Source organism: Colius striatus, chromosome 22 (assembly GCF_028858725.1).
Source record: "Colius striatus isolate bColStr4 chromosome 22, bColStr4.1.hap1, whole genome shotgun sequence".
NCBI lineage: Eukaryota > Metazoa > Chordata > Aves > Coliiformes > Coliidae > Colius > Colius striatus.
In genome coordinates, this window is record NC_084780.1 from 8,608,329 (window position 1) to 8,634,026 (window position 25,698).

The window sequence follows — 25,698 nt, forward strand, 5'->3', positions numbered from 1 at the left end:
AACAGCAAGTGTTAGCATGAGAGCTGCCTTTTAAAGATGAATACAGATGAAAGGACCCTCTTAAGAGTTCTGTGGGCAGACTGAATTCCAAGACTGTAATGACTCACCATATGCTCCAGCCACGAAATCTATCAGCCAGCAATTAGGTTAATGTTGGTGAAAGGGCCGCTTAGCCCAGCAATCAGCACCCTGCAGCTCTGCCCAATGCATCACTTTGTAACCAGGTACCTGCTGGGAATTTTGTGGGTAGTTGGGATCAGGTGTACCAGGGCCTTTGTGGTCTCTCCCACAAATAACACTTGGTGGATCCTTGCATCTTGTGGGAGGAAAGCTCTGCTTTCCTCTCCTGCCTGCGGGGTGTCACAAATCACTTCACCTTGCTTTATTTGCCTGTGGCTGGGCAGGAGCAGAGATTACTGCTCCCAGATGCCGGTTCTCCAACTCAGCCCACAGCCTGGCAGCACAGCAACCCTGCCTCCTCATCCTGCTGCTGGTTTGCAGAAGTAATGGAATAGCAGACAGAGGAGAGAGGTGCACAGGCAATGCCTGGTTGAAAGGCAGAGAGAGGAGCACGTGGCAGATTAAGGCACACAGCTGAGATGCTTCAGTTCCTGTTCTCCAAAGGCAGCATCTCTCTAGACAGCCCGTTTTGATGTGCAGCAATAAGGACTTTCACATTAGAGCTCTTTACTAGCATGTATGTATTTCATTAGGCCTCCTGGCATCACCTGTGCATCCTGTCTGCGAGTTCCTTTAGTCTTTCTGGTTTAGTTTATTTGTAGTGAATTTAACGCTGCTGAAGGCAGCTGAAACGCTGCCTTCCCAGATTGGAGCCTTTTGTGCATTTGCACTTGATGGGCAGAGGAATGAGCACTCATCCAGCAAAAGCAGCCTCAGCCTCACGGGGAGAGGATGCTCAGCCTCTCTTCTCTGCACTTAGGCTGTCGTGTTTGTAGGATAAAGGGGTCAGCTCGTAGTCAAGGGAGAGGTGGGCACGGGGCTCCTGGGGCACTGCTGCTCACTGGGTCACGCTGCTCCTTTGTGGGTTTCCTGGAGGACTTGCTGGCCTTTAGCTCCTCTGTAGCCTCCACCAAACTGCTGTGAGTTTGGTGCAGGGGTTGAGTGCATCCGTCACAGCAGGTTTCTCTTGTTGTGATTAACTGGGAGACTGCAGTGTGAGCTGTTCCCTTAATGAACTCATCTGTTACTCTAAGGACTTTGCACTCACTTTGCTACTGGCTAATATATTGCCATTAGTGCTCTGCTTTGCTCTGGAGTTTACAGCTTGTAATAATTATGTCTAATTTTGATTTTTTCCTTTAAATTACTACATGGGGTAAAAATAGACTCAGTAATTAACTTCTTCTAAAGAGGCAGATATCAAAGTTAAAGAGGAGGGGGAAAAAAAGGAAGATAAAAAGAAAGCCATGCCTGTGTGGAGCTGCACAGGGCACTGCTGGCACCTCCTGCCAAAGCCTCACTGTGGCATTTCTGCTTCCAGGATCGTCTGTGAGATGGGACAGGCGCTGCCAGGGATCAGCTCCGGCCCAGTGCTCCTGTGCATCGGGGAGTGCAAACCTGAGTTCATGGCCAAGTCCTCGCAGCAGTACATGTTTGTGGTGAGTGTCCTTCTGAGGGAACCTAAACCCAGGGTTCCCATAGTATTTGTTTTCAGCTTTGCACCTCCAAGATAGCAATAACCACCTGGGTTGATACACCTGGGCTGATAGCCTCAGCTGCTCCCTGCCAAGTGCATTGTTGTAATTGCAGCGGGAGTAAGTGTTCTGTTACCTGAGGCCTTTCTCTGCCTGAGGAACTGTCAAGCAGTCAGTCAGCACTCAAAATTCTCCTTTGTTTGTAATGGACATTGTCAGTCTGGTGCTTACTTAGCAGGGATGAAGCTGGGGTGCTGCTTGCTGCATCCTTCTGCAGCTCAGGGTCTGAGGTCCTGCGAGAAACACAGTTTTAATCAACTGCCTGGGAAACCTAAATGTACTCTGAGCTGGTTTCTGTGGCTATAGATATTCTTTCACCATGGTGCCCTCTGGGATGGAAGGGTGATTCTGCACATAAATATTCAGGAATGAGGTTTTTTTCCCTAGAAGGGTGCTGGTTGAGTATAGGCTTTGTCTGCTTGCTGGAGAGCTGCCCTTTGGTTTGGTGGGCTTCCACTGCTCTGAGTGGGGCATTTCTTTGTTGTTTAATTAGCAGCCTTTTGAGTCATAAACTTGAAAACCACAGATGGGGTCTCTCATATTCCCAGTTTTGCCTAAACAGAGCACTTCATCCAGCCACATTGATTTTGTGCTTAGTGGAATCTGTATGCAGGGAAACACCAGCACTTTCCAATCGCCCACAATTTGTAAACTAATTGAGAGATAAATCAGCGCATCCCCTGCCACCCCATTGGCCCTGTGACACCCTCCCCTGGGCTTTCATTTATTCAGCAACATAACAGGGGTGCAAAATATCTCCAGGATTTGCTGGAACCCAGCAGAAAGCCCTCAGAGCATCCCAGGGCACTGCTGAGAGGCAGGTTCCCACACGGCACAAGGAGATTGCTGCCCTGCTTTGTGTTAAATAATGACCAGGAGCCAGTGGCAGGTAATTGCAGAGATGAATCTTGGAGCAGTACCTTGCAGCAACCTGGTGAGCATATGCTGAGCATTATCATCCTTGGCATTGTTGCTTCTGATTTCCAGCACTTACCCTGATGATACCGTTTCTTTTTCTCAGGCATCTAAAACTTCCAGCACATCATTTCCTTTTGTTAGTTGGCCTCTATTTTTCTCTTCAGCCCTGCCACAAATTCCATTACAGCTGGTTTATGCCATTAAAGTCAGTAGTAAAATTGATTGGTACCTTAAAGCCGAGCTCTGTTCTGACCCTGAGAGGGTTCATGCCTTAGTGAGCTCATCTGGTGCCTGACATCGTGCCGGAGCGATGCTGTCACCTTAATTACACCCGTTTTATCTGGGGAGGTGGAACCTTGGAGCTGCTTTGGGTTTGTAAATCTGTCATAATTATCACCCATTTGTGAGCTGAAGATGGAGAATCCTTGTTCAGCTTTCAGGCCCTGGTCCCATGCTGGCCTCACCCCAGCCTTGGGAGCTCCACAGGGCTCTGGGATGGGCCCTCAGCTCTCCTGTCCTGTGCAAGAATGACTACTCAGGGTCACAGCCTGACTTTCTATTTTTGGCAATGCCTTGAATTTCCAAGGATTGCAATGCTGGGATGAGGTGATGCTCACCCCAGAAATGTCAGATGCTTGTAGCCGGGAGGTGGCTGTAATTGATTTTGAATGCAGAGGAGAGCCCTGCTTTCCAGTACACTTGCAGCTCTGTCACTGGTGTCTGTAATGGGAACTGCTGGAGCTCATGGATGTATTTAATAACTACTTTCTGTCCCTGGGCTCCCACGAGCAGACTGGCCTCAGGGATGAGGCTGGAGAGGGTGGCTGGTAGCAAGTTCTCATGTCTGGAGTGTTCACAGCATTGCAGCTTGTTCCTAGTTCACATTGGGAAGAGTCACCAGGGTTGGGCTGGAGACTGAAGGAGGTTTTTGATGGGCAGTCATACACTGAACATCTTTTTGAGGCTTTTTGCATGTTGGAATCACTCCTTTTGGCTGTATGAAACGTTCCTGAGCCTGCTTGATGTAACCACTGCAGTCACAGAATCTCTGAATCCCAGAATGGTGGAGGCTGGAAGGGACCTCTAGAGATCATCCAGTCCAACCCTCTATTAAAGCAGGTTCGCCTAGAGATTGTCCATTCAGGTTGTCCAGCATTGGCATTAGCTGAGATAAGCATGGAATATCCTAGTCTGGAAGAGACTCACGAGGATCATCAAGTCCAGCTTCTGCCCTCAGCCAGGATAAGAGCTGTGAGCTGACCATGAGCGACTGAGGGACTGTTACCATTCCATAATTAGCCACAACAGGGTGGATTCTGTTCTTCTCTGGTCCATTCAAGAGTCAGGGTCAAAGAGGCTTTTGCTCTAAGCTCCTTGGGCAAATGCTGTGGCACCCATAAAACACATTGCATTGTGAGAACACTGGAGAAACCAGGAGAAAGGCCCCAAGCTGCTGAGCAGGTGGTACCAGGGGAGCGGAGCTGGGAGGCTGCCAGCCTTTGCAGATGAGAGTCATAAAGAGGGTAATGTGAGAGCATTAGTAAAACAATTTGGTAGCATCCACTGATTGAAAACAAATAAAAAGGTACCTGCTCTCTGCAGATTGCATTAAGGGAGATAAATAGCTGTCGTGGTGCAAGGCAGGATAAAGACGTGGCATTGCTGCAATAATGTCACCAATAAACTGTGCAGTGGGATGTTAGTTTGCCCACCAAGCCTGCATCCCATCAGCAATGGGAACAGGCTCTGTTCCCACAGCCCTGTCACTGCTGCTTCACGTGAAGCTGGAGCTGATGACACAGTCTTTAATTGAAGTTGTGCAGTATTTCCCTTACCAGACCCCAGTGAGGTTTTTTGATGCATTATCACATTGGCAAACTTTAAACATTTGAGTTTGGATTTCCATTGTGACAGTTTGTTTGGCTTGGGATGTCTTTAGCTTTTAAACTGTGGTGCAAACAGCTTACCTTTGTTTAAGAGCAAAGTTGAAGGTTAATCCATCATTTTGCCGAGGCTGGACTTGCAGTTGTGTTGTTGAGGTGTGTCTCTCTTTCAGAGCTGGGCTCACAGCTGTAGCAGGGCATTTGTCAGATGTCCAGGTTGCATCCCTGGTTCGCTTTTCCAGTTTAAAAAGGGTGTCACCACTCAGACAAAGGCTGAAGGTGCTCCAGGGCTGGTGCTTCTCCAGCTGGCAGTGGCACAGCCCCTGGGCAGCAGCCCTCAGAGCAGGAGGGAACACTGAGTTTGTCCTTCTCTTTCTCCAGACTCCAGAAGTGAGCTTTCTGAGCCCCAGCCGTGGCCCAGAGTCGGGAGGGACGATGGTGACCATCTCGGGGCACTACCTGGGAGCTGGCAGCCGCGTCTCGGTGCTCCTGGGAAACCAGACCTGCGAGTTCTACGGGTAAGGGCCTGTCAGGGCCAGCATGGGCTGCTGCAGGGCACAGCTGAGTGTCAGGGCTGCTGAAGGGTCTCAGGGCTGCTGCCAGGTGTCAGGGCTGCAGCACCCACTGTCAGCTGTAGCTGAACATGCAGCCATGGCAAAAATTCATCTGGGACCCCCTGAAAGCTCCCAGTCTCTCTTTTATTGCATGAAGCTGTCTTCTTTCTTCCTGTGACTGAGCCTTGCTTGGCAGAGGGCAGATTGCAGCAGTATTAATGCTGTCCATGGTTTCATTTCAATGCTGTGACAATGTTGACTGGCCCAAAAGTCTTAGGCAAACGTCAGTGTGACTGCAAAATATCGATGGTGGTTATCTGCACCTGCCCCCAGCCCAACTGGTGTGAAGAAAATGTAACATCTATAAGAAACATCTACTTTCTCTTGTCAGAGATCAACAACTTGCATTACTTTTGTTGCAGCCACTGCTGCAGGTTCCTCAGCCTTGCAGGAACGGTCTGAGCCAGGGGTGGGTGCTGCCTGCAGAGCCAAGCAGGGATCTGCACACACCTTCTGCTCAGACTCACACAGCCATCACTCCTCTGGGAGTGCTACAGCAAATTTGCTTTTTACCCAGAAGTGTAAACACGGGGTTGACATTTGCAGGGTGTAATGGGTTTTCTTGTGGCTTAGTTAAAAAGAGATACATGCAGTTTGCATCTGTGTGCATCACGTGCACATCCCTGCCCTGCACAGACAGCGCCCGGTGCCCCTGGCAGCGTGCACCTCACAGCCTGGGCACGGGCTGCCTGGGAAGGGAACCAGAGCAGCATGATGTGCAGAGGGATACTGCCTCTCAGGTCCTCACTCAGGCTTCCCAGGAGACACCCAGGGAGTTTCTGGGAAAGTAAAGACCCTTGGAGGTGAATTTCTCATCCAGTAGACTGAGAGGTTCTCAGATGCAGGAACTGTGGGTGTTCATGAAATATTGGCAGTGGTTGTTCTGTGTCCGTCCTGGAATGTTGCTTCAGGACATCTTCAGGTGCAGAGCAGCTCTCCAGCTGCTAAGCTCTGTAACCAATCCATCGCAAAGGTGCCAGATTGCTGCCTCAGAGGCACACAGGTTCCCCCTGGCAGCCTGACTGCCCCCAGAGCAGAGCCTGCCCTGCAATATAACCCCTTAAATATATGGTTATATCCAGGCGACCTGCAGATACTGACCTGCAAAACCTGGAAGAGTTTTGCATTCTCTGTATGTTCTAATTACAGCAGGCAAGCAGAAACTTAAACAAAGCAAGTGGCAGCATCTGAATGGCACCATCCTTCATGTGGGGTCACGCTGTGCACTTTGTTTTGCTTGGACTGTTTTGAGGCAATGAACTTCAATTGTACTCGAGGGTGTGGGGGAGCCTGATTAGATGAAGCAGTTCCTAATGAGATTCACTCTAATTACAGCTTCCCCCATTCTCCCCTTTCTGATCGGAGGAGTGGGTAGATTCACCATGACGACATAATAATAGCACAGAAAGCTAATTAACTGATCAGAGGGAGCTGAGAGCAGCTCTGCCAGCAGCGATGCGTCACTGCCTCTCAGGCCAGAGCTGAGGGGGTGCAGGGGGCTGGGGCTGAGCAACTCAGCACATGGAAACAGCCCGGAGTCAGCAGGGAGGGGAGGGCTGCTCCACGCATGAGGACACCTCCATGGTTCCATTAAACCTACGTGGAGATGCAGAATAAAATGAGGGAGGGAGGAGGATGACAGAATCCCTGACTGGTGGAGGCTGGAAGGGCCCTACAGAGCTGGTCCAGCCCCTGCTAAACCGGGTTCCCCTCACTCAGGGGGCACAGGATCGTGTCCAGGTGGGTTGGAAACCTCCCGAGAAGGAGCCTCCACACCCTCCCTGGGCAGCCTGGGCCAGGGCTTCCTCACCTCAGCACCAAAGGAGTTTCTCCTCCTGTGCCAGGGGCACTTGCTGTGTTCCAGCCTGTGCTGTTACCCCTTGTCCTGTCACTGGGCACCACAGAACAAACACTGGCCCCATCCTCTTGCCATCTGCCCTTCAGGTACTGATCAGCATTGATAAGGTCAACAAGCTCAGCTTGGGAAGCAGAGTGAGAAGGGGTACAAGTAATTGCATCAGTAGAAACAAAATCCAGTTTGTTTCAGATACTTTAAGAGGTTGTTTCTGTTCTCTTGTGGTGGTCAGGCCTGCCAAGGTGTGAACATTGTGGTACCCACTGATACCCCCCGGCATGCCCAGTGCTGGGTGATGGGCTCCCACTCCCTAGAGAGGGCAGGGATTGTGTAAGGGCCCTGGGAAGGGACCACACAGCATCCCCTTGCCCCAGAGCTTTGCTGGAAGCAGAGCAGGGGCACGGCCACACTCGAGCCTCAGCTCTTCGGGCACCTCCTTGAGTTGAGGAAGGTGAGGATGGCAAAGGCTCAGGAGTGCCAGGTTTTCACTGAAGTGCCAAACTGTCAGCAAGGTGCTCAAGTCCTGCCTGTCCTCTCCCCTGTGAGACACCAACACTGGGTGAGCCAGGGAAGGAGCAGGGCCCTGTGTGAGCTAGGGCAGGTTTGGGCAGGAGGGATGAGCCGTGGGGCCTCCCATCTCTGCGGTTCCTCTGTCCCAGCCGTTCCCCTTCTGCACTCTGGTGCCTTTTTGCCGTGGCAGCACGTCCCTGCTCGGCCGCCTCGTCCTTCCCGGGCAGATGGTCTGTGGGGCGGGCGGAGGCAGCCGGGGTCAGGAGACAAAGGCAGGCGCGAGGCCTCCCCAGGCAGGGCCTGGGCTCCATTGTGCCGCTCACAAGAGCCCGTGTGCGCCGTGGGGAGGGGAGGGGAAGGGTTTGGCTTTGCAGTGAGCGTGTGCAGCCCGTTTCAAAGGCAGCCATCTGTTTTCACATGCCCAGCAGAAGGCGGCAGGTTCAGGGAGGGATGCGGGAGGCTGCGGTTTGGCACAAAGAGTCACTTCAGGGAACCAGCGCTTGTCTTTTGGTGGGCAGGCAGAGTGCCCTCCCCACAGAGCTCCAGTCCCTCCCTCCCGTGCCGCTGATGCCCTCCTGCCCGTCTCCAGAGCTCGTTTCCTTGCACCCCTGCCCCATGAGTGACCACTGACACCTGCCCGTTCTCTTGCCCAGGCGATCCATGAACGAGATCGTGTGTGTGTCAGCCCCATCTGCACACGGGCTGGGGGCTGTTCACGTCTCAGTCAGCGTGGACAGGGCTCAGCTGGAGCAGACTTTGCTGTTTGAGTACATCGACGACCCGAAGGTGCAGCACATCGAGCCCGAGTGGAGCATCGCCAGGTAACACGCGGCCGTGACAGCGGGGCGAAAGCCAGTGGGGCTTGTCTGGGGCTCCTCTCTCAGCACATGCTCAGTGAGGCCAAAAGAGGGTCTGTTTGGAAGTGCATGTCCCACTCAGCATCCTGGGCTCCTCAGGGCTGGGCATCTGCAGCATTTGCGTTTGCTGACAGGTCCAGAGCTCCTGAAGCCGTTGTGATTACTGAGGCAATTACAGTGGCAGCAGCCTGCACCAAGAGTGGGAGCCTGAATAAAGCCCCAAGATCATTTCCATCTGCTGAAGGAGTGCACAATTGCTCATTAAAGACTCCTTCTTGTAGTCCCTTAATAAAATAGAACCATCAGCCACCAAGAAAGGAAAAAGCTGCTGCTAATCAGAACGTGGTGTTTATCCCAGATTCATTGCCAGGAACAGGGCAGCCGGTGCTGTCACATCACCGGGACGTCGTCGCTCTCAAACACCCTCAAGGGGTTTGTAAAACTCACAGGAGCTGCAGCACAGATATTCAGTTCAAATCCCAACTACTTTCTAATATTGCCCTTGAAGGCAGGGAGCGTTTCACAGTGGCTTCTGCAAGGTGTTTACTTTGGGTCCAAATTTGAGATGGCTCTGGTTTTGGGTGAGCTGGTTCGACAGGCTGGCCAGGTCTGCACTCAGAGATGGCCCAAAGGGAACAGCTGAGCTCTGGTGCTGGAGCCTTGGGTCAATCTGGGCTCTGCTGCTCCAGTTAACACAGGAAAGAGGCCAAGAGTGAAAGTCTTGGCTGTGAGGGAAATAGCCTGAGGGTTGTGTCCTCCCTGGCCCTGATGGCACCAAGTGCCCTTCATCCCTCCCCAGCTTTATGTGACAACTTGCTGTGTCTGCAGTCTAGATGCAAGTGCATGTCAGTTCCTTCTCTGCACATACCATTTATCATGTTCCTTGAAAACATCACTGTGTAAATCATTAAACACTGTGACTAATTTATTGTCGTATATATTCAGCCTCAGCTCAGTTGGTCTCCGTGGTCCCGTTCCTCAGTTCCTCATGCTGCTGCCTTGCAGTGCTGTCAGGTGGGAGAGGGGGTGCTGAGAATAGAAAATCCAGCTCACTGGAGACACCACTCCCCAGCGACTGAGGGGTGGGCATTAATCCTCAGGGAGTGGGCATTAATCCACGCTGTCGCCTGGTGCCTGAAGTGTCTGCAAAACATCTTTCTGAAATGAACAAGGCTCCTTGTTGCAAAGCACAGGCTCTGCACAGCCCCAGCCCCTCCTGCCAGAGGCATTAATCAGGTGTCTCCTGGTTCTCCACAGCGGCCACACGCCTCTGACCGTCACCGGCTCCAACCTGGACGTGATCCAGGAGCCCAGGATCCGCGTCAAGTACAACGGGAAGGAGTTCGTCAATGTAAGTGCTGGTGTGGGCACAGCACTGCTGGGCTGAGCCCCTAAACCCACGTGCACACCGTGTCTGGTGCCAGGAGTGAGACCTGCCACAGCAAAAAGCGGCTCTGGGGGTATTTCCTGGGCTTTGTCCAAACTGGGGACACTGGAAAGAGAGATTCCAAGACACAGAAAGGGAAATTCCTCAGCACCACAGGGACTGACGAGGAGTTTCCAAAGCTAGAAGTGGAGGAGTCCATTTAGGTCATCTCCATCACCTCAGATTCAGTCTTGAGTCAGGTAAACTTGCTTCACTCCTGAAATTGACCTTTTGGTCAGAGCCCCTGTGTCTCAAGAGCTCTCTTCTCCTCTCCCCAGCATCCTTCCATTTCCAGCACCTAGCTCCGCCCTGCAGGCACGTTACAGTCCAAGTGTGGCTGTCCCCATCATTCCCAGCTGCTCCACACTTCCCATTTTAGTCCTGCTCTTTCAGTAAAAGCCCAGAGTTAGGCACTGAGACCTGCCAGCTATGTGACTGCTAAGTTTAACTAGTCTCTCTCTAGCTGTCTCTCTATAAATAAACCTCCCATTGCCACAGTGCTGGGGCCAGCAAGCCTGTGCCAGCCCGGGGAGGGAAGAAGGGAGGGGAAATGCTTTCAGGCCGCTTTTGCAGCTTGGTGACCATGGTAGGGCCAGGTGCTGCTGGGCTGCCCCCTCCTCACCATGCAGACGATGCTGAGGATGGATCTTTGGGTATTTTGGTGAAGCTGAGTGTTGTTTTTGTGCCTCCTTCCCTTCGTCCCTCCTGTCACCCTGATGATCCCAAAGACACAAAATTGAGTGCAATTAAATCTTCCACTTATGGAGGCAAGGCAAACAGTTGGGGTTTTGCTGCTTTATAAGGCAAGAGTCTCATAAATGAGGCAGCTCCATCCTTCCAGGCCTGGAGGAGCTGTAGGTGGCCTCAGCCTGGCAGGAGATGAGCTTTCTCTTAGCTCCAGCCCACGAGTGGCAGATGATCCTTCCTCTCCCTCGCTGACATTCAGGAATTGCGTCTGATCAGCAGTTTGTAACAGGGGCCAAGTATTTGCAATGAGTTTGTTTCAAGGTAACTTTGCCAAAGAGGATGCAAATGGAAAGAAAAGGGAGATGGAAGGGGTGAGTGATGCACTGTGCAGCTCTCTGGCTCCTTACAGCACTGCTGGCCTTGAAGCTCAGTCCCCATCTCCACACCAGCGGGGTTTCCCAGGGAGTACTTCAGGAGTCAGAACACGGTTGTCCATGTTGGGGTCAGTTTCTCTCTGCTGTCTGTCACAGCCTGTGGTTCCCCACAGGTCTGCAAGGCTGTGAACGCCACGGCGCTGTCGTGCCTCGCGCCGCCCCTCACGCCCCAGTACCGGCCCGGCCTGGACGCCGTCGAGCGCCCGGATGAGTTCGGGTTTATCTTCAACAATGTGCAGTCCCTGCTGATCTACAATGACACCAAGTTCATCTACTACCCCAACCCAACGTTTGAACTGCTGAGCCCAAGCGGGGTGCTGGAGCAGAAGCCGGGATCGCCCATCATCCTGAAGGTAAGGATGTCCTTCAGCAGCAGAACCCCCCGGAGAGGAGCTTTATCCCCACCTTGGAGAGCAGGGTGCACTGGGCAGAGCCTTGTCATTTGCCCCAGCTGGGAATGAGATGGAAAAATGGAGAAATGCACTGCATATTTGTACAGTCCTCTCTCCCCTGTCCCCAGGGCAGAAACCTGTGCCCACCTGCGCCCGGCGGGGCAAAGCTCAACTACACGGTGCTGATCGGAGAGACGCCCTGCGCCGTCACCGTGTCCGAGACACAGCTGCTGTGTGAGCCGCCCACCCTCAGTGGACAGCACAAAGTCATGGTGAGGGGCCAAACACTCCTGCCAGCATCCCTTCCCTGCCTCCTGCCCAGCCTTTCTTCTCTTCCAGCTCCCTGACACGCTCTGGTGCAGTTTCTTGTCCAAGGGTCGGTAGGATTTTAGATCTCTGTGGCTGTCTAATTGGAAGCTTAATGTATTGATGTGGATTAGCACAGAGAGATTTCTTCCCTCCCCACCTACTCTCAGAGCCTTCTAGAGGAGCAGATCTCTCTGGCAGTGCCTCGAGCACCAGGTGTGTTGTCCTTTCTCCGGTGTTGCTTGCTCCTCCTTCGGTAGGTGAGACCATTTTCAGTGGGCTGTGTTCTCCCTCCTGTGGGGATTTTATCAGTCCTTGTAGCCAGACCTGACCTGCAAAGTGGATGGAAAGATTTTTACCTTCTGAAGCAGCAGCAGCAGCAGCCAGGGACATCTGAACACTGGGCTGGCCGGATCACGGCCTCATCCAGTGTAACTGCTGATGTCTTCTGCTGTAGTTCTGGGCATTGCTGCTTCCTCTGATCCACTTGCAGACCAAGAACACGGCTGCTGAAGTGCTTGAGTAGAGCCCACATGAGATTGTAATTGTGATTTATATCCCTTTAAGTTCAGCATCCAAAACACACTCAGATTATCACAGTGTGATTCACAGAAGCACAACCTGGCTGGGAGCTGCCTGCATCTGTGGCCATGGCACATGCAAGAGGAGCCTATCCCAGCGTTAACCTCCAGCCTGTTTGCTCTGTAGCTTTCACACAGGGCTTTCTCTTCCTTTCCCTTTTCTCTCTTTCCAGTCCCTCTGGTTCCTTGTCAGTGAAATTATCACTGGGTTGCTAATGTCCACGGTTTACAAAAGGGATTTGAACGCTTTTAAAATGAAAGTCAAATGGAGGCATCAGATAGTAAGAACAAAGCCCAGATAGTGAAGGGCTGGCACATTCATCATGGCTTGAAGCCTCGCTGTGTTCACGTAAGCTGCACCCTCCCTGTTTCAAGATGATATATGTTGAGTTGCTGTAGTCTTGGCTGAAACAGGAGTTGGCTCAGTGCTTCCTTAGGGATCTGCGCAGCCTGGGAGGGATGGGGCTGTGGGGCAGGCTGACACCCTTACCTGAAGCTGCTGGTTACCTCCACTCTGCTTTGTAGGTGCGTGTTGGTGGGATCATCTTCTCCCCTGGCTCGGTGAGCATCATCTCAGACAGCCTCCTGACCCTGCCAGCCATTGTCAGCATCGCAGCCGGCGGCAGCCTGCTCCTCATCATCGTCATCATCGTCCTCATCGCCTACAAGCGCAAGTCACGAGAGAACGACCTGACCCTCAAGAGGCTCCAGATGCAGATGGACAATCTGGAGTCCCGGGTGGCCCTGGAGTGCAAGGAGGGTCAGTACTGCCTGGGCCCAGGCACTCTGTGTGCTGCAGCCCCTCGCTCTGTCCCCAACTCTCCCCACCAGACCACCCCAGACCCCTGTGTTTGCAGGGAGGAGCAGAGCACGTGTCCCTGCCGAGGGAGGGAGGGAGGCAGAGCAGCCACAAGTGTGTCAGTGGCAGACACGGCTCTGCTAATGTGCAGAGAATAGGATTAGAGCTTGATCCTGCTTAAGCGACACGCCTGGATCGCGTTGAGAGGGCAGCGAGAGCCCCGGGGTGCTCGGCACAATGTGCCCCCTCCTCTAATGGCCTTTTAGTAAGGGGCTTTGAGACAGGGAGATTCTGACCCCTGAGAAGCAACATGTGTCCCAAACAGAAGGCAGAAGGGCTGGAAAGCTGCTCCAGTCCTTCCTCCAGTCTGTAAGATGTGAACCCGGAGCAGTCAGAGTAACGGGAAGAAGCTCCTCAGGCATTTGCTTCTGGGAAGTCTTGTTTGTCATCTGGGTGACTGGACCTGCCACTTGCAGCCTCTGCCCTGCAGCAGCCTCAGCTCCCACAGCTCACACAAGTCTGTTCTGTTCTCCCTGGATAGCTTTTGCAGAGCTGCAGACAGACATCAATGAATTAACCAGCGACCTGGATCGAGCTGGGATCCCGTACCTGGACTACCGGACGTACGCCATGAGGGTCCTGTTCCCTGGCATCGAGGACCATCCTGTCCTGCGGGAGCTGGAGGTGAGGAACAGGCTCTGCTCTTCCCTGAGCCCTGAGAGAAGACAGCATGAAACCCTGAGGCACCTTTGTGCCATCCACAGCAAATCTTACCAGAGACACTGAGGTTGGCAGGATGGGCCCCGAGTTCATTTTAACTGTGAAGCTGAGGTTTTATCTCCATCACACATCACTTGATTCCTTTCAGTTTCTTCTCCCTGCTGTTGCTCTAGCTTTGTCGGGTTTTATATTTATGTAAGCCAGCAGCAAAGCATGCTAGAGGAGTTATCAGTGTCCTTTCTAAAGTCCCACCTCATCACCTTCGGCTGCAGGGAGAGCTGTTTGCATGGGAGCATCCTGCCTGGAGCATCCTGCTGCTGTTCAGAGTGTGTCCACAGGAGGGCAAGTGCCATGCCCAGGCCCGGCCAGCCTGGCTCCTGCTGAGCAGGAGCTCTCATCTCCCTGCTTTCTTTCCATCAGTATCTGTAAAAATACATGACATTTTCAGTGGTTGGACTCAGTAATCTTAAAGGTCTTTTCCAGCTAAAGCAGTTCAGTGATCCTGTGCTATGGCTGCACTGCTTTGCCAGCACTGCTTAAAGAACCAAATTAGGTTCCTTTCCAGTGGGCCACCAACACTGAGAAGTTGCTCTGCTGTTGGAAAAACTCACCCAGGCTTGGAACCAGCCTCCCCCAGCCCATTCCCATGCCCTGAGGTTCCCAGTCCCACACATTCCGTTTGCTGTTCAGGTTGCTCAGTAAGCTGATGCCCCGGCAAACGAACGTGAATGCTTTTTGTTTGTTTTACTCCTGAAAAACAGAGCTGCAGAAGTGAAAAATGTGTTGCCAATTACACAGTTGCTTAATTATGTAACATTAGTAAAACCAATACATAAGTCTCCAAGATGTTTGGTAAGGAGTTGCTTCGTGTAGTTCATCATTTCCACTTGTAATGAATTACTTGAATCTGCAACTGGCTGAAAGCCTCAATTAATTTTTTACACTTGTCCCATAATAAAGCAATAGTCTAAATTAGTGTTTAATTTACTTACAAGAGTGTTACTTTTTGTGCAGAACAAGCAAAATTGTACATCATTTCTCGGGCTGTTAGGCTCAAAGCAGCAGCTTTATGCCAAGCAGACAGGGCTCGGACTCCAGGAGCTTCCAGGGCTTTTCCAACCCAAATGGTTCTATCGCTCCACAATAGCCTCTGCTCCCTTGTCCTGTGCCTTGGCTGATGAGTGTGCTCTCCTCCACCACAGGTCCAAGGGAACGGGCAGCAGAGTGTGGAGAAGGCCTTGAAGCTCTTTGCTCAGCTGATCAACAACAAAGTGTTCCTGCTGACCTTCATCCGGACGCTGGAGCTGCAGCGCAGCTTCTCCATGCGCGACCGCGGCAACGTGGCCTCGCTCATCATGACGGGGCTGCAGGGCAAGCTGGAGTACGCCACGGACGTGCTGAAGCAGCTGCTGTCCGACCTGATCGAGAAGAACCTGGAAAACAAGAACCACCCCAAACTGCTCCTGCGCAGGTAACACAGGGCACGGAGACGGGACGGGGGTGTGGGCGGCTGAGCACGGTGTCCCAGGCTGGACACGCTGCCGGGGCTGCCCAGCAATGCTGGGACCCCTCCTGATGGCAGCCCGTTCTGTGCTGTCAGGGTGATCCGTGACCGTCACCCTGACGTGTCTGAGCTACCTCACTGGTATGAGCAGCCCTTGTCCTCACGGCATCCACATCTGCCTGGATGGAGAGCTGAGGTTGTGTATCACACCTGTGGGAGGGAGCTCAGGAATGGATTAGGCAACTCGCCCAAGACTGTGCTGGCAAAGGGCAGAAAGAAAAACAAGGAAAATAGGGTGTTATTGTAGGCAGCCACAAGTAAAAGGCTATTCCTGTTCTCCATGTCATGAGGCATGTCCCTGTGGGTCTGAGCTGTGCCTCAGCCAGTGGCAGGAATGGGGCTGCATCTCACTGGGGCGGGTGGTTGAAGGAGAGGAGAGGATTTCACAGCCCTAGGAAAATTTCAGGGGTTCCTCCAGCCATAATGAATATACTTGACAGGAAATTGCTTCGAATCTGGCTGTGTTTGCGGAGGCAATAAGTCATCTCGGGAAAGGAAGCCGTCTTAATTTCCCCCGTGGTTTGACGAGTCGCTGGGAAGGCGTCTTCTGCCTCAGCCCTCAAGAATGGCTTTTCATGGGGCTCCAAAAAATACATGGCTGGTGATCAAAGCCATGCCCCCTCCTCCCCACAGCACCCAGCAAAGAGACAGGGCCGTGGGCAAAGCCAGCAGCATCGAGCCTGGCTGTGCTGTGCCAGGAGATAGCCATTTCTCAGGAAACCTTGAATGTTGGCAGGGATGGGCCATCTACCATCCCTCCAGGCAACCTGGTCCAGTGTTTCAGCACTCTCATCGTAAGAAATTTGTTCCTTCTATCTAGTCTGACTCTACCCCCTTTTAGTTTCAAAGCATTAGCCCTCATCTATAGCTACAGACCCCATTAAACCTCCAGCTGCAGCCCTGTCCCAGCCCCATGCCCTGGGCTCACAGCTCTGTTGGTGCCCAGCCTGGAACATCTTGCTCTGACTTAAGGAGTGATCAGCCACAAAGTGAGATACTTTTTTGTTTTAATGTTTTGAGCTCTCTAGTGGCAGCAGCTGATAATTGGCACTCAGTTCTTTCTCTCTTTCTTCCCCGTTTTCCCCTCTCCCTTTCTTCCGTGACTGCCCCTCACGGGAGACAGCAGGAAAGTTGACATTAAATCAAATAGCTGCTCTGGTTGCTGGCACAGAGCTCAGCTCACAGCAGTTCCGAGACCTAGATGTAGCAGGGGAAAATTAATAAAATACATATTTATTTGTTGGGTTCTCTCAGCTCTTTTTGTTTAGTTTTGTTCTATTGCCAGTGCCTGAGGAGGCCGGAGCAGCCGCCAAGGCGCTGGCTGCTGACATCAGACCCCTCTGGAAAGTCATCTCTGGATCATGCTTTGCCCTTGTTGTGTGGTGGATGTGAGAAGGGTTTTCACCAAGTCCAGGGGTTCTGCCCTGCTGTGTTAATCTTCAGGAGCTCATCTGTTACGTTGGAGGCAGGTCTCTGGCAGCGTTTTGGGCAGTGACGGCGTGGGAGCGAGGTCTGCCCGGGGCCGGCACAGAGCCCTGCAGCAGCAATTGCTGTGGCTCAGCAGAGCCTCCCCTGCGGGGCACAGAGAAAGGGAGGTCAGGCCCCATGGTGGCAGGCAGTCTGGGGGATGCCTCAACCCCTCATCCTGCCCTGATCTGATTTCAAAGGCAGGTCTGTTTGCAGGCAGCCTGCGGTGCTGCCGCTGCGCCCAGCAGCGATGCAGGTTATAAGCAGCCCCTTTCCTCAGCCAGTGTAGCACAGTGGTGATTAACTCAACTGTTGGCCATTCCTGGGACTGACACACTGCAAACATCTCCGGGTGTCAGTCTGTGTGGAGATGAGGGTGAGATCCGGTGCTCGAAGGGAAGGAGACATGGGATTTGACAGAGATGCTCTGAGATGTTTCTTTTTGCTGTTCCATTCAGCTGATCATGTATTTCTGATAAAGAAATAAAAGGGAACAGCTAGGCCTGGGAGTGTCTGATACCTCTGTCACACAGCACAGCCCGAATCCTCTGTCCCTGCACATCTCGGTGGTTTCCATGGCCGTGAGCAGCCAGCGGGGACAGGGCCCAGCGTCACTCCTGGTGGGGCTCATCCAGAGGCTTGCCAGTTCTTCATTTAATATTCTATTAACAAAGGAGTGTATTAAATTAATATTCACCCTGAAGTCCTGAATGTGTCATTTTCTGAGTTTTTCACCCAATCTGTGCTTGGTGTCACTGTCTCTCTGCTTTCCCTGGCTCACTGGTGCTTCTCCTCATTAACTGGGTGACTGAAATATTTTAAGCAGGAGAACAGTGTGTGTGTCAATTTGTAGGATGAATTTTTAGGCAGTTAATCAATTCAGGCTTCAATTCTGTGGGGATCTGCAGACATTTTCACAAATTCCTGGCAGATGTTGTGATCCTGAGAGATGATGGATGACGTGACCCCGGCTCCGTGTGCCGGCTGGCGTCAGTTTTTGTTTGCTGAAATCTGTGACTCCCATTGATACTTGACTTTGGGATCAAACCCTGTTTTCTTCTTTAGTGTGTGTGTTTTTCATTAAATGCCAGAGTTTTCAAACACATGGGATGCTGTACAAATACGTACCAAGGAGCAGTTCTTGACTGAAGGCAGCAGAGCAGATGGGGGAGAGCAGGGAAAATGGGTCTGGAGCGGGACGGTGACTCACTCCGGGTCAGGGTCTGTTTGGAGGCAGAGGCTCAGTGCCTGGCTGTGCCCATGGGGCATCTCCTGAGCAGGCTGGTGGCACGGTGCTGAAAAGCCAGTTGCCTGGAATGGCAGCAAGAGCAGAGCTGCCAGCCAAAGGGATGAAGGCACAGAGATGTGCCCAGACCCAGTGGGGCTGCTGCCTTGCTGCAAGGTCATGGTGAAGGCAGAGAAGACCGTGGTCCCTAGAGGAGAGCAAAGTATTGGATACACCCCTTTTTGCTTGCTGAAATTTGAACCAGATCCCAGTATCACATGTGGCATGAGGAGGAAGGCTGGTGGTGCACAGAGCCAGGCTGCTCAGGTCACATTCACAGCTGGCTGGGCTGCAGCAGAGCAGCTCTGCCCTCCTGGCCTTGTGGGCATGAAGCCAGCCCTGCCTGCCAGCCTTGCCTGCCTGTCACCCCAGGGAGCTGCAGGGCTGGGACTTAGATGTGGGCTAAGACACACTCTGTCACCAGAACAGCCATCCTGTCCCAGGAAAAGGGATTGTGGTGCTTTAAGGAAAGTTTCCTAGTCCTGCAGAGCCAGCATTAAAACCTATCATTAGGAGCCATTGTATTTAAATTAGAGGTAATCTTGGGCACAATGTGGGGAGAGGACATTGGGTGGGACTGGGGAGAAAGCTGCAATTTGCCTGCCATTGTCACTCTGCTCTCCCTGATTGCCAGGAACTGCTGCAAATCCCAGTGATTTACTGAGCCAGGCTGTAATTTGCACCACGTGCAAGGAGCCAAGTGTCACCAGGCTCCCTGTCACCAGCCCCATCAGGGCTGTGATGGGCTGTCAGCTGGGCAGGCTGCTGTCAGCTCTGTGCAGCAGTGGTGAGGGGGGACACATCCTGCTGCCTGCCTGCTCCAGAGCTGCAGCCCCAGCTCAGGGCACCACGGGAGCTGTGCCACGGTGCAGCCCCATGGTGCCACCCAGGGAGATCTGGGGTCTCTGGGTTTGTGGGTAACCTGTGTGTCCTCCTGGCTTCCTTAGGACCGAGTCAGTGGCTGAGAAGATGCTGACCAATTGGTTTGCCTTCCTTCTCCACAAGTTCCTCAAGGTAAGGAGAGATGGAGCTGTAAGACCCCGCTGCTGCTTTGCTGTCTCGCCCACCAGCCACCACTGGGCTGAATCTGGGCTTGAAACTTCAGTCAGGCTCTGAGTCAAAAGATGTAGTACCAAAGCAGGGGAGGTGAAAGTTTGGTCAGAGATGCCTACACATGGGCTGAGTCAAAGCATCACAGGATCTGTGCTCAGCCTTCTTTCAGTGCCTGGTAATTGTCACGCTGTGCTGCTTTAGCGCTTGGGAGAAATTCTCACTCACATCTCCTTGCCGGGGCTTCTGGATTTTTAGACTTTGTTTGTGGTTTTGGAAACCTCATAGAGCAGAATTTGCTTCATGGGAGTGAACAACAAGATCAGGATCTCAAATTCCATTTTTTACAGCCATATAGATTCAGTAGAGATTTACCAAGCCAAAGACAACAAACCCACCAGCAGTGGAGCTCGTGGTTTTGGCTGTCCTTTCCAGGAGCTGCTGTGGGCTGAGCCTGCAGTGCACATGGGGTGCAGATGGAGTCGGTGGGACCATGCCTCTGCTGAAAGGAATCCTGTGCAAAGCCTGTGTGCAGGACAGAGGAGATGCACCTTCACCCCTGTTAGCACTGCTGTCTGTCTCATTGTGTAGGAATGTGCTGGGGAGCCGCTCTTCATGCTCTACTGTGCCATCAAGCAGCAGATGGAGAAGGGTCCCATTGATGCCATCACAGGAGAAGCCCGTTACTCCCTCAGTGAGGACAAGCTCATCCGTCAGCAGATTGAGTACAAGACTCTGGTGAGTGGTCACTGCAGAAGCTGCCATTGAATTGCTTCTGTCCTCCCCACTTGGACATGATGTGTTCTGACCTTTAGTCCAAGTGATTAGGACACTGCTGTGAAGCATGAGTGTTGCCAGTGCAGTAAAGCCTCCTGCTACTAGAGCCATGCCCAAGTCAGGTGTGTCCCTAATTTTCAAGTGCAAATAACCTGAGCTAAGATTTGGAAAGACAGGGTTTGAGGGGAGTGTTTTATCTCCCTGTGCAGTGAGCGTTGCCCTCCTTCTAGCAAGTGGAAATGGGCATCCAGGACTCCTATGTTTAGTAATCATTGTGAAGATACACTAGGTGCAACAGCAGTGATGCAGTCAGTTTTTATGAGAACAGATTGTTGTGATGTGTGGTTACAGTCCTCCTGGGTGCATGTCTGAAGCCCTTCAGAGCACGGTGTGATTCTCCTTCCCTTCCAGATCCTAAACTGTGTGAACCCGGATAATGAGAACAGCCCAGAGATTCCTGTGAAGGTGCTGAACTGTGACACCATCACCCAGGTCAAAGAGAAGATCCTGGATGCAGTATACAAAAACGTCCCATATTCTCAGAGACCAAGAGCTGTTGACATGGACTTGGGTAGGAGCTTCCCTGCCTTGTAGCACGGGGAGGGGCAGAGAGGTTGATCCCTGATTCTTGGCAGGTTTTGCAGAGCTTGCAAGCCAGAGGTGAGGCTGCACATCACCATAGGTGTTTCTGCCCTGAGAAAGCACGTGCACTGCTCCTGCCAGGCAGGTTTTGAGCTCTGTGGGATCAGCTAATTGTCCATTGGCCACAGAGCAAATGGTTCCTGAAGCCTCCTTTGCTCTGCCAAGGATTTCACTGTCTTAGGGTGCCTCTTCCTGGGAGATGGGCTTTTCTACAGGCTTGGCTGTGCAGCAGCCACTCGGGCCAGAGGTGGGTAGGACCTGTTAATGCCTTTTCCCTCTCTGACCTGTGTCTGCCTGCTTTTGCCTCTCCCACAGAGTGGCGGCAGGGCCGCATAGCTCGCGTGGTCCTGCAAGATGAAGACATCACCACCAAGATCGAAGGAGACTGGAAGCGCTTGAACACCTTGATGCATTATCAGGTAGGAAGGCAGCCCCAGCACACAGCTCCCACAAAGCTGCCAGGAGGGGAGAAAAGCAAGGCAGGAATTTAATTCCCAAGTATCTCGTCTGCCACGACAGACAGGGAGGTCACATTTGTATGATAAAGCAGAAGGGTTCAATGTGCTTGTGCATTAGATGGGAAAGCAACCTTGACATGGATCTTAAGGAAACCAGCAGAGTTGAAAATTGGCTAAATTAAAGCCGCCAGCCGTGCCAGTGAGATACAGGGAGCAGTGGTGAGGGCTGAGCTGCTGCTCCTGTAGATGCAGGGCCAGGGGAGGCGTGGCACATGGGGCTCGGGTCTTCGTGGCAGGGTCTGAGGCAACCAGGAGCACAGCAGGGCAGGAAGAGGAGTCTCTGCTTTCCTTCAGAGCATTGCAAATGTCACAGGATCTGATGATCTGATGCAAAGCCCAGGCTGCAGCAGCAGCTTATGTCTCATACTTGTGATCTTCCTGCATGTTGACTCTTGAGCGTAGCACAAGGAGTGAAGAAGGGAAACAGAGCAAATAGTTCAAGTATCATCACATGGGAGAGTTGAGGGAGTGCTGTGGGCAGGTACAGGATGAGGCCAGGTCAAGCAAGACAAGGTGAATGTCAAGAGCTACTTCTTCATAGAGTGATGTCAAACCTCCTAAATCCCAGGCCTGGTCTTCCAAGGCAAGTGGGAGCAGCTTTGCCTCTAAAGTCACATAAACCAAAGATGTTTTATTGTGCATAGAGCAGGGTGTGACCTACAAAACTATTGCCAGCTTTAGCTTTTGCAGCTTGTGTGTCCCAGCCCAGCCCGGGCTGCATCTGTTGGAAAGATGGAAAGAGAGGTAAAGACAGAGCCAAGGAAGGCTCAGTGAAAGAGAATCAAAGGCTTTTGCTCAAAGCCTGTCTGCAGCAGAGGATAACTGCATTAATTGGGACCTGTAACCTACTACTGTCCATCACTACCTACACAGGAGTGTTTTGTATTTAATCTGGCATCTCTCCCTGTTTATACACCATCTCAAGTCCATCAGCGTGACTCATGCTGTGTAAGTTGAATATGAGCCAGTATTGACAGCAGCCATATAATCAGGGAGCGAGGCAGAGGGAATGGCATAAATATGCAAAGTGCATGTAAAAAAGCACCTCCAGGGTCAACTTGTGCAAGCAGCCCCGAGGATTTAAATACAGATTACCCTAAAATGTCACAGGAGCTGTGCAGATGAATTCCATTGTTTCTAAAATCTGCTTTGCTTGGTGATTGCAAGGGATTAACCAACATGCAGGAAGCAGCGAGACTTTATTATGCCTTGATCTTTAAAAGTCATCTGAAGGAAGTCACAAGTGGAATCTGTGTTTGTCTGGTGCGTGTTGGGTGTGAGGGGAGAGGCTGCATTCGTATTGGTGCCTGGGGGGAAAGCTGAGCCACGAGTTTACCCTTAAAAACAAACAAAACCCTTGCAGCACTCAGGGTGCTGCAGCTATTCCTGCTGTCTGAATGTCGCTTTTGCTCTGGAGCAAAGTAGGAGTTTGCTGCCCAGCATCTGATCAGGCAGCAGTGCACGTGTCTCTCCCCGCTCTGGCCCGAGCCCTGTGCAGCCCAACAGAGCTGCTTCAGCCCTAAGAAGCAGCCAAGTCCTGTGCACTGCACCACAAACTTTGTCAGGGCTTCTGCCAAAAACAAACAACTGTTTATTTTTTTCCTAGCAGGGTTTTTTCTGTTTGAGTCATAAATGTTTTTATTGGGTATCAAAAATACAGATGCTCCAGGACTACACAGGAAAACAAACGTGTGGGCAAAGGCTCAGCTTAGAGCAGGGCATGAAATCGTTGTAGCTTCAAGCACTGCTGTCTCACCATTTTAACAGGAGTGTCACACAGAAAACAGGTGTGGTTCAAGCTGTAAAAATGACATCTGGGTTTCTCCAGCTTCTGGAGGACTGGTGAACGTGATTTCCAAACTTGTGGGGGAAACAAAAGCTCTGTAAAGCTCTCCCCATTGTTTATGCAGAGCTGCCTTGTTTTTATTCTGCTCTGAAGGCAAAGTGGTCTCTGGATTTTCAGCCAGTAGCTGGAGATGCGTTTCACCCAGGCATTCTGTGGCCTTTGGGAGAGGCACTGGGAGTAAGTTCTGAAGCAAGGACCAGAACTTGTCCTGTCCTCACAGCCAACCCCCATACATCTCCCGATTTCTGGGATCCTCTTGCTCTGCAGCCCCCTTCCCTGCAGCTTCTGGGCTCCAACTCCTGCCAGACACCAACCCAGCCTTCTCCTGCTCCAGAAATTTCTCAGCTCTGCCCTTGCTGCTGGATTTTGACACTATTACATTTGTTTTCTATGTGTTTTGGATGATAAAAGTACAATATATATCTACATCAGCCAGCAAGGTGTATTTTTCATGGCAAGTGATTCACATGCAAAACCAAGATTGGCTTTAAAACGAATTATTCATCTTCTTGTAATGTTTTTGAGTCCCTTTATAGAACCATGTAGAGACCTGTCTGCCTGCTGCTTGCTTCTGCAGCTATAAAAATAGGTGTGCAGGTTAAGTTGTTAAGTTCTTTGGAGCTTTTAAACTACATTGTAAGGAATTGTGTGGCATTTTGTGTGGTATCCTTTTGGTTTCGTGCCTATTAAACACCGTGGGAGAGTCTCACTCCATGTGGCTTTACTCAAGGAAAATGAAACACTGAATTTCATATCAAATGATTTACAGTGGCTCATGCAGGGTTAACTGTGAGGCAGCAGAGCGTGAATACCTGTCAGCCACACTGAGTCTGGAAGGGCTGGGAGACTAGGAAACGATTTTAAATGAAGAATTAGAAGCAGAGAGGGAAGATCTGGGTGTAAAATGGGACCTGGGAGCTGAGGGTGGTGTAGACATGGAACCAGCATCCTCACTGCGTCCTCACGACCCCACACGAGCACAGTGTGATTGGGCTTCTGCACTGCTGCCCTTTCTGCTACAGGCTCCCTGCTCTTTAAGGTGTTTTATGTAGCTCGTTTTCAGCTCACAGCAGAGTGGGAATGTTTGTGAAGTTGTGGGAGAGCCGTGGAGCTTCGCTGGGGTCCCAGGGACTGCGGCAGCAGCTGAGCGAGATGGGAAACGTGTGTTACAGCTGATGCTCATCTGCACACTGGTGTTTTGTAGCTGACAAGAGCCACACAAAATGTAGAGAGGGAAAGTGCTCTGTATGTGTGTGAATTTGTAATCCTTCTCTCCCAGTTAACCACAGCCCTGGTGGAAACAGATCCCAGCACAGTGTCTGGGGAGCTGCTGCTGCGGGAGCACCCTGGGCTGCGGCAGGCTCGGGTTCCTCCCTGCTGAAATTGAACTGAAGTGGCAGCTAATAACAGCCTAAGAAAGTAATATCACCACTCATCATTTCTTCCATTGACTTAATAAATTGGATGAAGTGAGGCAAGAGCAGAGAGGAAATAACAGAGGTGTTGGAAGTGTTTTGCTTAGAAATATCTTGCTTTTGTGCTGGGAAACACAAGTGACTATTATTTCCACTATCACTAGCAATAATAATAACTCACATTTGCATGAAACCTCTCATCTGAATGGAACCCAAAGAAGGCAGAGAAGATTGCTGTGTGCAGGCCACCTCATGGCTGCAGGTGTTGTGCAAACAGCTCCTCTGCCAATAGCACAGGGAGATGCTGGGGGACCAAAGCCCAGCTGCTGCTGCCCCAGAGCTTCCCCGTGCCTAGGGACCAGGCCGAGTCTGTCACAGGCAAGCAAGGGAGGACTTAGCCCCAGAAGCAATTCCTCTGTCGTGAAGAAGCATTTCCTTTGTGCAGCCCCTCTACATAATGTGTTGGCTGTGCCCTGGTGAGATGCTGTGCCTGCACTCCCCTGCCCTGCTGCACCACGGGCTATGGGTCCAAAATGAAAAGCCACTCAGGCCCCTTCCCTGGAAACCTGCAGACTCTTAATTAAGGGAAATAAGTTAGAAACCTTCCCATAGCTGCTGGATTTATGGGGAGGATAAAATTAAACATGGCTACTAAAATCTGCTGTAACAAAATCTTGTTAGCACTAATGTTCATTTATAGTTTGACTTGCCAGCGTTTAATGCCTCTGTGGTGCGCAGGAAGGACGGGCAGTTTAACACCCTGAGCGATGGCTTTATGACCTGCTGGGCTGTAAATCAAACTTGTAAAGTTCGTAAAAACTGCTAAAATAAAAGATGGTTTAATAGGAATGTTTGATGGCCCATAACGTTATTACAGCTGCTTTATCCCCTCTGCATTGTTACTTTAATTGGATCACAACAGTTCTCGAGATTCTCATTTTTACTGGGCAAAATGTAATCTTAAATCAGAACAACCAAAAACATCTTCAGCATGTCTTTTGATTTATCCCTCCTTTGCCTCATCTTTGGATGAGGAGCAGGAGCTTGAGGGCACTGGCCAGCAGCTCCCTGCCCAGGCTGGGCCCTGGGGCTTCTCTTACCTACCTGCCCTTGCTGCCTGAGAAGCTGTTGGTGACAAAGTGCATGGTGGATTTCACTCATCCCTTCTTTTCCTTTGCCTCTCCAGGTGTCAGACCGCTCCATTGTGGCTCTTGTTCCTAAACAGACCTCCTCCTACAATATTCCTGCCTCTGCCAGTATATCCCGGACCTCCATCAGCAGATACGGTAAGGAGCGAAGTGAAGGGCTGGTCAAGGATGGCTCACGATAGCAGCTGGGCATTCCCCCCTCTGCACTGCACATTAGAGCCAGCCTGGGGTTTGCAGCTTTGCCTGACAATGTGTCTTGGTGGGGCTGGTATTGAAGCTGGCTTTGTTG

General features: G+C 51.6%; 1 protein-coding gene across 2 annotated transcripts in view; it reads left to right on the forward strand.

Annotated features, from left to right (window-relative positions):
• PLXNA2 (plexin A2) overlaps window positions 1-25,698 on the forward strand; it is a 151,891-nt gene that overhangs the window by 113,825 nt on the left and 12,368 nt on the right. For both annotated transcript variants that reach the window (XM_062013331.1, XM_062013332.1), the window contains exons 14-27: window positions 1,502-1,619; window positions 4,898-5,034; window positions 8,149-8,316; window positions 9,610-9,703; window positions 11,013-11,252; window positions 11,420-11,563; window positions 12,704-12,938; window positions 13,519-13,661; window positions 14,900-15,168; window positions 18,961-19,027; window positions 19,655-19,801; window positions 20,252-20,411; window positions 20,798-20,901; window positions 25,448-25,547. In XM_062013331.1, the coding sequence (XP_061869315.1) occupies window positions 1,502-1,619; window positions 4,898-5,034; window positions 8,149-8,316; window positions 9,610-9,703; window positions 11,013-11,252; window positions 11,420-11,563; window positions 12,704-12,938; window positions 13,519-13,661; window positions 14,900-15,168; window positions 18,961-19,027; window positions 19,655-19,801; window positions 20,252-20,411; window positions 20,798-20,901; window positions 25,448-25,547 (2,126 nt within the window). The remainder of the gene's footprint in view (window positions 1-1,501; window positions 1,620-4,897; window positions 5,035-8,148; window positions 8,317-9,609; window positions 9,704-11,012; window positions 11,253-11,419; window positions 11,564-12,703; window positions 12,939-13,518; window positions 13,662-14,899; window positions 15,169-18,960; window positions 19,028-19,654; window positions 19,802-20,251; window positions 20,412-20,797; window positions 20,902-25,447; window positions 25,548-25,698) is intronic.